At 46.2% G+C, this 14,017-nt stretch overlaps 1 protein-coding gene across 1 annotated transcript in view; it reads left to right on the forward strand.

Annotated features, from left to right (window-relative positions):
* Positions 1-14,017, forward strand: part of MTRF1L (mitochondrial translation release factor 1 like) — a 248,651-nt gene that overhangs the window by 94,038 nt on the left and 140,596 nt on the right. The window contains exon 4 of the mRNA XM_086927223.1: positions 3,629-3,792. Within this exon, the coding sequence (XP_086783349.1) occupies positions 3,629-3,792 (164 nt within the window). The remainder of the gene's footprint in view (positions 1-3,628; positions 3,793-14,017) is intronic.

Raw genomic sequence — 14,017 nt, forward strand, 5'->3', positions numbered from 1 at the left:
GAGAGGCCTGACACATTTTATGCACCCATCACCTGCCTTCTTCTTTCACCCAGTCACATTCATGTCTTCAATTAACAACCGGGTACTCGGTCTCATTAGTTACCTAACCTTGCTGACCCAATATATCTGAGTGAAAAGATGAGACTTTTTCAGCTGCAGCATCTCCTCTTTCTGAGCAATTGGTGTGTTGGTTATGGAGCACAGTTAGAAGCCTTTACATGGTACTTTTTGGTCATCCACATGAATACAATTAAAGCTCCCACACCATTCAGTGTTCAGTAAACAAAGAACACATCTAAAAACATACCTCGGCAGAAGATCTTTAATCTATACATTTATTATCAATCAAACAGAGAACCACTTGATCACTTACACAGCCCTGTTTTTTCCAACCTTTCGGGTCTCTCTGTCTTAACCCCGACTCCGTTAGACTGGACGGATCAATTCTTGATCTCTATGAAACTCCCCGGGGTGGTGTTATCCAGCAGGCTCCATCAGTACAGCACTCTCCGCCGTCCCTTGCATGAGTTAAACTTTGACCAGCTCTGCACCTCCCTCTCATCTAGTATGCCCTGCAAGCCAAACGAGCCTGACCTGGCCAGTGATGTCTTTACCAACTGGCTGAAGCATCTGTTGGATGCTATGGTCCCGGCCAAATGGTCGAAGGGACGTAGTACTAAGTCTAACCCTTGGTACAATGGTATCCTTTCCACCATGCGTAAAGCGTTTAAATGGCAGGAACGGGAGTGGAGGCGAGATTTTGAGTTCACCCTGAAAGGCCACTACCAATCCGCCATAAAAAAATACCACAGGGCTGTCCAGAAAGGACGGACTTCCTACTTCTCGAAGGAGATCAGAAATAGTCAGAATCCTGTCAAGAAGGTCTTCTCCATCATCACTAACCTGAAACACGGGGGCACCTAAGGTATCCACAGTTAAGTCTAGCAAGCACTGCGAGGACCTAGCCACCTTTTTCATGAACAAGGTGGAAAACATCTACAAAACCTTCCCTTCTACGGTTGTGGGTAGTGATTCTGAGGATCCATCCCCCTCTGCCCATATATTAGCCACTTTCCCACCCATTACTGAAGACGCTCTCTCTATACTTTTCAGGAAGGTTAAATCCGGTTCCCCTACTGACCCTATGAAGCCGGAACTTTTGAGGAGATTACTATCGGTTTTACTTACACTGCTGGGCCAGGTCAATAATCTGTCTACGCCAAGATATTTGTCCCTAGGTCATGGAAGTAGGCCGTTGTCATGCCACTTCTAAAGAAGCCCACGTTCGTCCCGACTAAATTGGAGAACTTCCGCCCTATCTCCTTGTTGCCTTGGATTTCTAAAATTACCGAAGCACATGTCAACTCGACCCTATCTAACTACCTGGAGTAAAATCACAACCTTGGATCCCTCTCAAAGTGGCTTCCGTCGTGGTCTTAGTACTGAATCAGCCCTCCTAGCCGTATCTGAACATCTGAGAGCAGCATTGGATGAGGAGCGGTGCTCGACACTGATTCTATTGGATCTCAGTGCTGCTTTTGATACAGTCTCTCACCAGATCCTGATTCAAAGACTGAAGGAGGCTGGCATTGCGGGCGCTGCCCTAACCTGGCTTACCTCTTTCCTCACAGATAGGTTTTTCCACGTTTCACCCCCCCCCCCCTTTTCTTTTAGGATGCATTCCATCAAACAGGGGGTACCACATAGCTCTGAGCTTAGCCCTACACTTTTTAACCTGTATGTTCAGCCGCTGACCTTACAAGCCAAAAGGAAAGGGTTGATGACACTCAACTTGTAATCACCCTCTCCAATGATTGCCAAAATGATGCGGCCAAGTTCGATAGTGGCTTGGCGGATGTAGCAGAGTGGCTGACTGCTAATGCCTACAGCTCAACGCCAACAAGACTGAGGTCCTGCTGGTTGGGAAGGATCATGAGCTGTGGAGCGGGCATTGGTGGCCCTCCTCCCTGGGACCCCCACCCCTATTCCAAAAAAGGGGTGAAAAATCTGGGCGTTTGGGTTGACTCCGCGTTGAGCTTCCAAACTCAAACTAAGAGGGTGGCGGCGACATGTCTTGGCATTCTGCGTAGTCTCAGACCCATGTTGGGTTTCCTTGACCCTTCCATCCGGCAGACCATTGTGCAAGCATCTGTTCTATCTAGACTGGACTATGGCAACGTGCTTTATCTTGGGGTCAATAAGACCAAGATCTCAAGACTTCAGAGGGTCCAGAATGTCGCCCCAAGAACGCTTCTTGCCATGCCCAGTCGCTGCCCCACCTCCAGTACCATTCGGCGACTACACTGGCTGCCAGTGGAGAAGCGGGTGGAGTTTAAATCTCTCAGCTTTGCGTTCAAGATCTTGAAATCTCCCACCTCTGGTATAATATCTGGCCTGCTCTCGTTCTACACTCCTCTGCGTCATCTGCGCTCTGCAGGCAAACATCTGGTCTCTATACCACTTGTGAAGAGGGCACGTGCTGGTGGTCGCTCGTTCCGCGTCCTGGCTGCCAAGCTCTGGAATGATCTCTCGCCCCACATCAGGAGCATGGATAACTATTTGACTTTCCGAAAAGCGTTAAAGACCCATATGTTCCCGCATTTAGTTCCCCTCCTTTGACCCTCCTGTCGTCCCTGGACCTTTCTGTCTTTCCTTAGGCGGGATACTCGCTGTCCATGTTCTATTTTGGCTTAGCACTGGGACGCCATGTTGCTGGGTCAGCTGCGCACTCTACAAACTATCTTAACATAACATAACAGCTGCATGGCACAAGATCCAACAAAATAGGACAGCAAGACTCATAGGATGCTTAACTTTAGAAACATACTATCACCAATGCTAAAATACCTGCACATGCTTCTAATGAGTGCTGTGATAAATTACACAATCAAACAAATCTACATACAAATGCATCCACCCTGGGTTCCTCAACACTTCTCTTCCAGTCAAGCATAGTGGCTCAACAAATGAACATCAAGATCCGTAGGCAAGGGAATGGACACTCTTTCATGCCCAACCTCAAGTTTCCCCTCTTCCTACCGCTACGAATATATGCCTGCCTTAGCCTTTTCCACCACTAGTCTTCCCCCAACCACTTCCAGCCAGTCTTGAAAATGATGAAAACCTTAATTTTCCTTTAAACTAGCAGTGTTGTTGTGATGTCTATCTACATGACATTTGCATGATGTCAGTTCTATGGAATATAGAACTTAGAATGTGTATAGTTCTGAATGTACTCTGGCAGTTGCTGACCATGTTTTGATGGATGAGGTGCTTATAAAAAACCTCTACTTGGTCCTCATCACTGCGTATTGTTTTATCTTCAATTGGATCTTTTAGTTGTTTTCAAGGTATCAGCATGTCAACGGTGGTTAAGGAAGGTTACACGTATGGTATTGTTTCTACCAGCTAACTACATTGTTTCAAAATAGCTGAGCTTTGGTTTGAATGACGTGATACGAGGCGTCAAATCATTGAACTGTCCATAATTTGTGACCCGCACTTGATGTTCATTACTGTCGCATACAACGCATAATATCGGTGCGTACATCAGTGAAGTAAATTGTCACATTATGGGCCTAACATTGGCATCATTTTGTAAATGTCTATTGTGCTTTTCCTGTTACAGGAGGACTGCGACACGCAACTGCCAGCATCGGTGGCCTTGAGGTGTATAAGTACTTGAAGTTTGAAGGAGGAGTTCATCGGGTCCAAAGAGTGCCAAAAACTGAGAAACAAGGCCGCATTCATACCAGCACAATGACTGTTGCCATTTTGCCCCAGCCAAATGAGGTGAGTGATTTCTAATGAGACTTTGTTTGTATTCCTCATGTATCCAACATTAAGGCATTGCTAATTTAAAAGAACCCTTCTGAAGTTGAATTAAAACAATCAGTGATGTTTTTAGGTGTTTAATTATTTTAGGTTAATCTACAAGGGGTGGGAAGGCACTCTACTGAGAACTTTTTCTGTGGCAGGAACCTCTATAACATGAGGGGTGTGGGCCGTCGGGGGTGGGGGTGTTCAGTTGAGAAGAAATCACAAATTCTAGGATGTGATGCACAAAATTACTACATGCAATTGGATCAGCGCTGCAAAGTATTCTGCACTTTTTTGGTCGTACACATGTTTACAGTTTGAGGCACATTAGAATACTCTTGCTATGAAGTACACAATTGTTCTGCCAGGTGCAAATATTGTACGGTTCAATGTTTAGCATCTTTAATCTCTAGGCCATATCCCCAAAACATTGTATTTAGATAGATATTTATGCGGCATGAATTGACTATGGTAGTGCAGTGATGCTTTAAATGCAACATCATAGACAATAATACACATTTTGATGTTTTAGGAAGTCAGAGCTGTGATAGTTTTAATTTTACAATAAGTGTCCTGTTGTACAGTGCTTTGCTTCTCTCTTGGGCCAGCACTCTAGATCTGCAGAAATAAAAATAAATGTGCAGAAATAGAAATAATTCAAGGGTAACTGTTATTAACGAATGTGACGATTTGAAACGTGATGTGAACAAAATATTGATTATATCTGATACTGTATGCTCTTGTAATGACCAGAGAGGTAATCCGTTTAAGGATGACTTTATGATTGATGGGAAGGTCATTTCTCTCATGGTGGACACTGGTTCCAAATGGACCATAATTCCTACTTCATTAATGAAGAGTGTGTGGGGTGTAATAGCGCTGAAGGCATGTGACATTTTTCCGTCTGGGTATCAAGGCGAGAAAATCAACATGCTAGGTTTCTTCGAAGCCAAGATTGACTTCAAGGGCAGATCAGCACATGGTAAGATATACGTTTCTGCTGATGGGCCGGCTATTCTGGGTCGTCACCATCAATATGACCTACACATTGTTGTTGACCCTAGGTCTGATAACCCAATTTCTATTGTTGAAACCTCATCTTTGGAAAATATATTAGAGAAATTAAAAAATGTTTTTAGAGATCAGTTGGGAGAACTTATAGGTTATTCGCATCGCATCATTCTCAAGGAGGGCAGTTCCCCAGTTCAACACAAAGTGAGGAGAGTGCCTTTTGCTTTGCGGAACGAAGTCAAAGCTACTCTAGAGGAAATGCTCCAGGGAGGAATCATTGAACCCATAGAGGCGTCTCCTTGGGTTTCGCCCGTTGTGATCTCACAGAAACCTGACAATAAAATCAGGTTCTGTGTAGACCTTCGTTCCTTAAATAAGTGTGTTGTAGCTGATGTGTTCCCCTTACCAAACATTGGTGAATTGGTCTCGACCCTCAAAGGTGCTAAGTTTTTCAGTAAGTTGGACCTTAAACATGCATACCATCAAATTTGTTTAGATGACAGCTCCAAACACTTAACTGCATTCATCACCTGCGAGGGAACATTCCAATTCACTAGGCTACCCTTTGGGCTAGTCTCTGCTGCTAGCGTATTCCAGAGACTTGTCACTGAGGTATTTAAGGGCCTTGACAAGGTACTGTATTTTCAAGACGATATCTTGATCTACGGTGATTCTTTACAGGAACACAATAGGATTTTACATGATGTATTACTAAGAGTAGATGTGGCTGGTTTAACCCTGAGAAAGGAAAAGTGTGCCTTTTTGTTGAAAGAAATAGAGTATTTAGGTTTTTGCTTGTCGGAGGAAGGCATTAAACCTAAGAGAAACCTACTAGAGGCTATTGAACTAGCGCCTTCCCCGGTGGACAAGGATCAACTTCGGTCCTTTATGGGTTTGATCGAGTTTTACTCGAAATTTGTGAGGGATTTCTCTTCAAAGACTGCTTCCCTCAGATCTTTGCTAAAGAAGGGGGTCAAGTTTAGTTGGACTGACGAGCATGAATCTTGCTTTAAGATGATCAAAGGGGAACTTAAATCTGCAAATGTTCTTACCCCTTTTGACACTGCTCGGTCCTCTGTCCTAATGGTTGACACCAGTGCCATAGGTCTTGGCGCAGTTCTCTTACAAAAACATGGAAGTGTAGAAAAAACCATCGCATTTGCGTCTAGGCCTCTATCCGTCTCAGTCTAATTACTCTGTTATAGAGCGTGAGGCTCTTGCCGCTGTCTGGGGCACAAGTTACTTCAGAACCTACTTGTGGGGTTACAAGTTTGTCCTACGTACGGATCACAAACCCCTCTTGAATGTTTTAGCTCCGGGTGGGGCTGGGAAAGGGTCTCCAAGGCTGGCGAGACTGGCCTCTCGCTTACAAGACTATCAGTGTGAGATCGAGTTCGTTCATGGGTGGAAGAACATCCAAGCGGACTGCTTGTCTAGGCTTCCGGTTCTTTCCACTAGTTGTGATTCTGAAGTTGTGTTAGATGATCTTCCTGTTGCTGTGATGGAAGATGTTTTATTTATGGGTGGTGGTTCGTTTTCCCATGCTGAGTGGTCAAAGGGCATGGAGGAAGATGTAGCTTTGAAGGCTGTTATTAGTCTTGTCTCAAAAGGAGCAAGAAGAGAAAGTACGGTTAATCCTTTAGTCAGACCATTCTTGAAGGTCTTGGATGAACTTTCTTTAGAAGGGAAAGATGTTTTGTTGCGAGGCGACCGTTTTGTCCCTCCCAGTTCCTTGAGAAGTAGGATTCTTGACTTGGCCCACGAGGGACACTTAGGTCAAAGTCTCACTCAACGTCGTGTCAAACAGAACTTTTGGTGGCCCTCTGTTGACAGAGATGCGGTTGACTGTGTGTTAAGGTGTAGCTTCTGCAAAGAAGGGGAGAAGCGTTTGAAAGTTTTGGGCTCTCAGTCTCCGCAGAAGATAGGCTTTGAAAATGCTCCCTGGCATAGTGTATGTATAGATTTCATAGGTCCAATGAGCGAGTTACCTTTTGATCAGCGGTTCGCCATTGTCATAATTGATTGCTTTTCCAAATGGCTCTGTGTGCAATTTGTAAAAGAAATTAACACTGACACTACCATTAATTTCTTGAAAGGTGTTTTTCTTAATGAGGGTTATCCTTCTGTCCTGATCTCAGACAATGGGACCCAACTCACATCCTCAAAATTGACTTCTTTTATACATGATTGTGGCATCAGGCATCAGAAGACAAGTCTTTACAACCCACAGGGTAATGGCCTTTGCGAAAGGGTGAATCGCCTCATAAAAGGTGTGATCCAGATGTTTGTGGAGTCTGGTTGTTTTTCACATGAACGTGTTCATGAACTCGTCTGGGCTTACCGCTCTACACCACATAAGAGTGGTGAAAAGTCTCCCTTTGAACTTATGCGTGGGCGTGCACCTGTGTCTAAATTAACTCCTGCGTGGTTGAAGAGCCCTGGCAGTGTGGTGCCTCTATCTCAAAACAACACTTCTTTACCAATCTCGGTGGGTGACCTTGTTAAAGTTAAGCCGGGTAGACATGCCAAGGGGCTTAGTAAATATAGAGGTCCCTACAGGGTCAAAAAAGTTTTTCCACATTTCGTCATGCTAGCTAATGGAGAAAGTTGGAACTTTAGGAGAGTAGCACTCTACCAAAAACTGAAAGACTCTCCTTCTGATGACCTGCTTGCCACTGGGCCTGGTGGTTGTAAAGGTTACCTTTTGTCCTCTGGCAGTAGTTCTTCTCCCATTCTTTTGCCGATTGGACGGGGGGAGGTGGGTAATGGAGACGCTTCCACATCCTTATGTGCACATAGTGGTTTTTCGGTTGATCCTGCTCCTGTCTCTCCTGTTCCCACTTCTTCTGCCTCTTCCTCTTCTGAAGTCAGGTTGAGAAGTCCTCGCTCTCGCCGTCCTCCCTTATATCTGAATGACTATGTTCATTAATCTTTTTCCTACTCTGTACTTCCTTTTCTTTCCTGTGTTTTCTTTTCTTGCAAAGGGGGAAGATATGTTGTACAGTGCTTTGCTCCTCTCTTGGGCCAGCACTCTAGATCTCCCTGTGTGTTCTTCATTCTGGAGTTCTCCTTTGCCCTGTTGGCAGTTGGAGCTCTGGCCGGACGAGGAGTTGACCTGCTTGATTCTGTGCTGCAATAAAGCTTCTACATAGCTTACCTGTTCCTGGTGTCATCAAGTTATTTACATCATGTCCCTTATAGACATGGGTTGTTAGTAGCTATCCGAAACTAACCAAGGTGGAAGGTGCTTTCAGGTTCAGGTACTTCATTACATATTTTAGGGATCAAACAGAACAAAGCTTGTTTTGCTATTTCAAACATGAGGTGGGATTTGTTTTTTGCTCAATACTTAGCACCTACAGCCAAGAGTTTTTCATGGAAGTATGTAGGGTGATATCACTTTCATTGCCTTGCAAGGGATACATAGAATTTTAAATGTGACTCTGTAGGCTAAGGTCTATGTTGCCTGCTTGAATTTTCTCGAAGCAGCCACTAATAAGTCTTACAGCTGAATGGAGAATTCCACAGTCCGTAGTAAGGCAGAATGTTGTTTGATGCAATTGTAGTTGGTGGATTGCATTTTTGTGGATGGCGGTTTGTGAAATGTGAATGTATGTCTATCAAACAATTGATAATGTCAACTTGGAATCAACGTCCAGTGGGTTACATTGTTCTGAACTTGTTTGGATGTCTGCACCCTGCCTGGTTGTAACAGAAGGAGTTGTGTTTTGCCAATGTTTATTTTTAAAGAAAAAGCAAACATTAAGCCTTTTAAGGAAAGGTTATGTTCTGTCCTCTCGTTGTTGCATATATGTTATATTGTCTTGCTAGTCATAATCACCCTGGCTCCATATAGAGTTTCAAGATGGTACGTCATAATGTTGAATTCTGTGGTAGCGTTCAGTTCAGTGAAAAACCTTGTCACATGGATAAGACCATTTGTACGAAGTGGGAGTTTTCACCCTGAAAGGATTCTGATCAGTTCTGCATGTCTCCCTCGTTCCACATGCTTAGTAGGACCTTTTGAAGTAGTGTTTGGTTGTTCAGTGGAAGTAAACTAATGGTCTAGAGATATCATATTTTAAAATGAATTATTCCTACTCCACAAATGCTGACCAAAAGACATCCAATCTTTCTGAAGAAAACTATTGGTGCATTTGCCAAAAGGTTTAACGATCAGAATGTTCTACTCCAAAAGGTCTCTGCTTTAGAACCTATTGATTTTGACAATGGATTTTAGTGATTCTGTATAGCATCCTCAAAGTGATAAGAAATCAAGATGCTATGACCCATCTGTGTGCCTAATTATGTAGGGGTACGGAACAAACATGCATGCACCTACAAAATGACGCAGGCCCTTTTCTAAATTTACCAATCTGAGTTAGAACATTAAATAAAAAGTGTTGAAAAAGTAATGGATTTATTTTCTTTGACCGGCAAGGAAGCAATGCAGGAGCCAGAAGCAATATGGAAAGCAGGGGTGGCAGAAGTAACATGGAGAGTGTAGGTAGGGAAGCAATGCAGAAGGTGGGTGGAAGTAACATAGGCGAGAGAGATGAAGCTGGAGCGTGGGGGCAGAGAAGGACGTGGGCTAAAGAGTAGAATGTAGTGAGAAGTTGGCCTGATATATGATGTCCAATATTTAAAGTGGGCACCCTGTACCAGTCCAAACAACCCTTAAGATGGTTTAAGGGGTCAAAGATAACCTTAGAAAGCTATCCAAGTGGTAGCTGTGGAGAGCAGCCTTCAGGCTTAATCTTGAAGGTATGTTAAGCAGCTTGTTTTACCAGAATGTAACCTTATTGCATTGGTTACATGAAAGGAGAACCACACAGTAGTTATAAAAATATGTATTTATTATTTTATAACACCTTCTAAATACCTCACAGTATCTACTACACGCAGATAAACACAAAGCACACAATACTGTAGCACAGAAGCAGTCGTAAGTAGCACTAATACACATTGGGCTCCAGGGGGAGACCAAACCATATACAAAAATAGTGGTATAAGAACCAGGACTCAGGTCAAGACAGTGTCTAGTGGATGTACAATCGCTGGGACCCCAAGAAACCACCCATGGTGAGTAAGTAGGGACCCTGCGGAGGACAGGTGCAGTGTGGAAACACAATTGCGTGCTAGGTACATTTTTATGGGCGAGTCGCGGTTGAAGTTTTACAGTTTAAGGACCCTTCTAAGTTGACTTCGAAGAAACCCCTTGGAAGTTAGGAGGTTGGAGAGCCACCCCACCCATGGATACTGTGTTAAGAGTTACCTATCCCAGGTAAGACGGGTGCATAGGTCTGAAGTGGTGTCGGAAACCACTGTCGACCTGTGTGGAGGACTTCGAAGAAGAGCCACTGCTGGGAAGAAGAAAAGTGTCCATCGGAATCCCAAGGTGGATTCTTGTTGAAGAGTACTTGAAAGCAGAGAGGACAGAGTCTGTGTCTTGACTTTGCAGCCACTTGGACAAGGAGACGTCAAGGACGAACAGGAGCCAGATACAAGCTGCCCCACGAAGGTTGTCGAGTGCTGAGGGGTGAGTGTCTGGCTGGAGCACCAACAAGCCATTTCAGCGGCAACCTAAGAAGATAGGGAAAAAAAGAAAACGGTTCAAACCAGCAAGGTCCGGGAAACTCACCAAACAGAGCAAGCCTGAAGCAACCAGGGGAGCCAAAGAAAAGCAAAGATGACCCCAAGAGGACCCACTGGCCGGAGGGACAGGAGTCGTGAGGGGACCTAGAGCACATTTACAAAGCAACTGCCCACAGAGCACTCGGTGCGAGGAGGCCGAAGTTCTTTGGTGGAAATGGTGCCAGAGGTTGGGGCTACTTGGAGCCCAGTGCACTTGTTTTGGGAACACCGACAAGCATATGCACTTTCAGAAGTACGCGGTGCACAGAGGTACTGGTAATGCAGCCCCCACGAGGGATTCTGACCTCAAACTTGGTGAGTCGGCAGCTCGGACCTCGAGGGACTTGGAAACCCACCACCTGTGTTGCCGGACCCTTGGTAGTCCATAGGAGCTCAAGAGCAGCAGACCGGTCAATCGAGATGTGGTGCCTGTGGTTGCAGGGGTGGGACTCCTTCACTCCAAGGAAGATGTATTTGGTTGTCCTTGATGTTCCACAGGTTCTGCACTGACCCTGTATGGGGCACGGGAACAGAAGATGCTTTGGACGGAGTGGGAGATGAAGTTGGGCCCAAACAAAGTCCAGAGTGTCCAGGTGGTCTTAGTTCAGTGGTTTCTGATTCAGAATCGTGTCCACGTCGAATCTAGGGTCCTACAGCTAGGTAAGTCCTTTTGTACCCACTGGAGAGGGTTGGACAGATTCAGGGACCCTCCCAGGGAAGGGTTTAGACAGTGGGTTACTCCCATGTCCTTTGTCCGGTTTCGCGCCAGAGCAGGAGCCAACGGCTCACAGGTCTGGTTTGAACTGGACTATGCACAGGGACACCAAATGTGCCCCTCATGCAGACTTTCGGTCACTGGCAAGGCACCCGCCCAGCCTTAATAAACTAAATCCTGTCTGGCAGGTGGTCACACCTCCCTGTACCAGGATGCCTATTGTTCTACCTTCCTCTGCTAGAGCTTGGCTCAGCAGCAGGAGTGCAGAAATGTGTCTCTGGTCGGCAGCAACCATTTTGGGAAGCCCGGGACTAGAAGGCTGGTACCGGGAACACCAGGGACCTCTCAAAGGTCTTTTCTGAGCGGTGGAATCATACCTCCCACACCGGTTACTATTGTGTGGGTATGATTCAGCAATGTTAGACACCAAACACGGTGATTTAAAGTCCGTAGAATAGACTGCACTTTTTTTGTAATGTTCATGTTAGCACTGTTGTGGTTCTGCTACAGTAGTTTGTAAAAAGAGGTTGTACATTTTGTATATTGCCTATTCCTTCTGCATTTTCATTTGTTATACTTTTTAGGTTTCGCCTGGCGTGTGTGTGTGTGTGGGGGGGGCTCTGGGTGTGTGTGTGTGTGGCTCTGGGTGGGTGTGTGTGGCTCTGGGTGGGTGTGTGTGTGTGTGTGGCTCTGGGTGGGTGTGTGTGGCTCCGGGCGTGTGTGTTTGGGGCTCTGGGTGGGTGTGTGTGTGGGGGGCTCTGGGTGGGTGTGTGTGTGTGGGGCTCTGGTTGGGTGTGTGGGGGGGGGCTCTGGGTGTGTGTATGGGGCTCTGGGTGTGTGTGTGTGTGTGTGTGTGCGTGGCTCTGGGTGTGTGTGTGTGTGGTAGTAATTGCTGTCTGCTGAGCTCGTCTGTAGGGTACAATAGGTCTCACATTGCGAGAGATTAAGCTAATGGCAATGTAAATGACAAAACCAACACATAAATACAAATTTTGTCATTTACAATGCCAATAGCTCTAACTTTTCCAAAGGCGAAACCATTGCATTGTAAATGCTTGTTGAAGGTGAAATGGATGAAGCTGTGGTTGGTCCAGTGGAGTTCTGTGGTGTGGTCGAAGGTGACGTGGGTGCCTGTGAAGAAGACTGGGTCCAGCGTGTGGCCAGCGGCGTGGGTGGGTGTGGTGACTAGTTGTCTAGGTGGCTGATCAGGGTGGCGGAGTTGGTGTTGTTGTTGTTCTCGAGGTGGAAATTCAGGTCCCTGAAGAGGATGTAGTCCGTGGAGGCGAGTGCGTGGGTGCTGGTGAGGTCGGCGATGGAGTCGCTGAATTGAGCTCGGGGTCTGGGGGGTCGGTAGATGAGTGTTCCTCTGAGGGTGGTGTTTGGGTCGGTGTGGATCTGAAAGTGCAGGTGTTCGGCGTTGTTGAGGGTGTCGTCTGCGTGGGTGGCAACCTTGAGGGTGGACTTGTGGACGATGACTATTCCTCCTCCGATTCTGTTGGCCCGATCCCTGCGGGTGATCTTGTAGCCGTCCGGGATGGGTGTGGCGATGTTGCGCCGAGGAGTCGTTCCACCAGGTCTCGGTCAGGAAGGCCATGTCTGGGGCGGAGGTGTCGAGCAGATCCCAGAGCTCGACGGCGTGTTTGCGTGCCAAGCGGGTGTTGAGGAGTATGCAGCAGAGGTGGTTGGGTCCAATCCTTGGAGGTTTGGTGGCTCTGTCGAAGCTGCAGGTGTGGCAGGAGATAGGTCTGTGAGTCCATTTCGGGCGGCTTTGAAGCAGGTGTGGTTTCGGCCAGCGTTGAGTGCGTAGAGGGTGCTGGCGTCGTAGCGGAGTCTGGTGTTGTGGCGTTCGTGGGGTCCAGGGGTTCTGGTGCTGGGTGCGGTCCATGCGCGCACGTGTCCACTGCACAGCTGATGCGCGGCCTCCATAAGAGGGGGATAGGGAGGGAGGAGCAGCTGGGAGGCGGGAGCGGGGTGGCCAATGGGGGGCAGGGGGGCGAGGCCGCAGGGACCCAGCAGTGGGAAGGAGCAGGAAATGACGGGAAAACAGGCGGGCGGCAGGGAGCAGGTACGAGGCAGCTGGTGACCGTGTGGTGGCGTGGGGAGCGACCTGCCTGCGAGCGGTCAAGTAAAGCTCATGTAAGCTGATGAATAAAAAGCTTGCAAATGAAAATAACAATAAAACCAAGCAAAGATAGGCAGTGGGAGGGCTCTAAGCCCACTGCAAGCAAACAATAAGCCTTTTTACAGACAACCAGCTTGGCGTGCCTGGTAGATGAGACATAAAAAGCAATTGCCTGCACAGTGCAGTTTATAAACCATTGTACCTATCACAGTGTTTTTAGACTGTTGTTTTTTGGCAGTGTATTCATTTACACCTCTGAGTGTGATAAACAACAAAAGTTGAATTTGATTCAACAGCATTCTTGTTTGCATTTTTCAGTAGATGTTTTGTGGAACTGTGCTGTTTAAGGACTTATCACATACTGAGTTTTTTGAATTTTTAATACAGTATCCTTTTAATACAGTTTCTTTTGGAGTATATGTTGGGTTTCTTTATTTTTTGCACCTGTTTCACCTAGAATTTTGTCATCATTTCAGTTCTTTTTCTGCCCTTTGTAGCACATTCTTCATGCTGTCAATTGTAATTCATCGAAAAGTTTGTTGACCTTGTCTTTGGAACCGCATGAACATATAAAGCATGGATTGCCATGTGGAATGCCTCTACCACCTTAAGTCAGACAGTGATGAAAGGTTTGGTTTCAGTGTCCTTCATGTTCAAGTCTAAGCACTGTAACTCCCACCCTACGTGTCTAAGACTTGTCGGAGACCTACTCGCCT

Source organism: Lissotriton vulgaris, chromosome 6, assembly GCF_964263255.1.
Source record: "Lissotriton vulgaris chromosome 6, aLisVul1.2, whole genome shotgun sequence".
NCBI lineage: Eukaryota > Metazoa > Chordata > Amphibia > Caudata > Salamandridae > Lissotriton > Lissotriton vulgaris.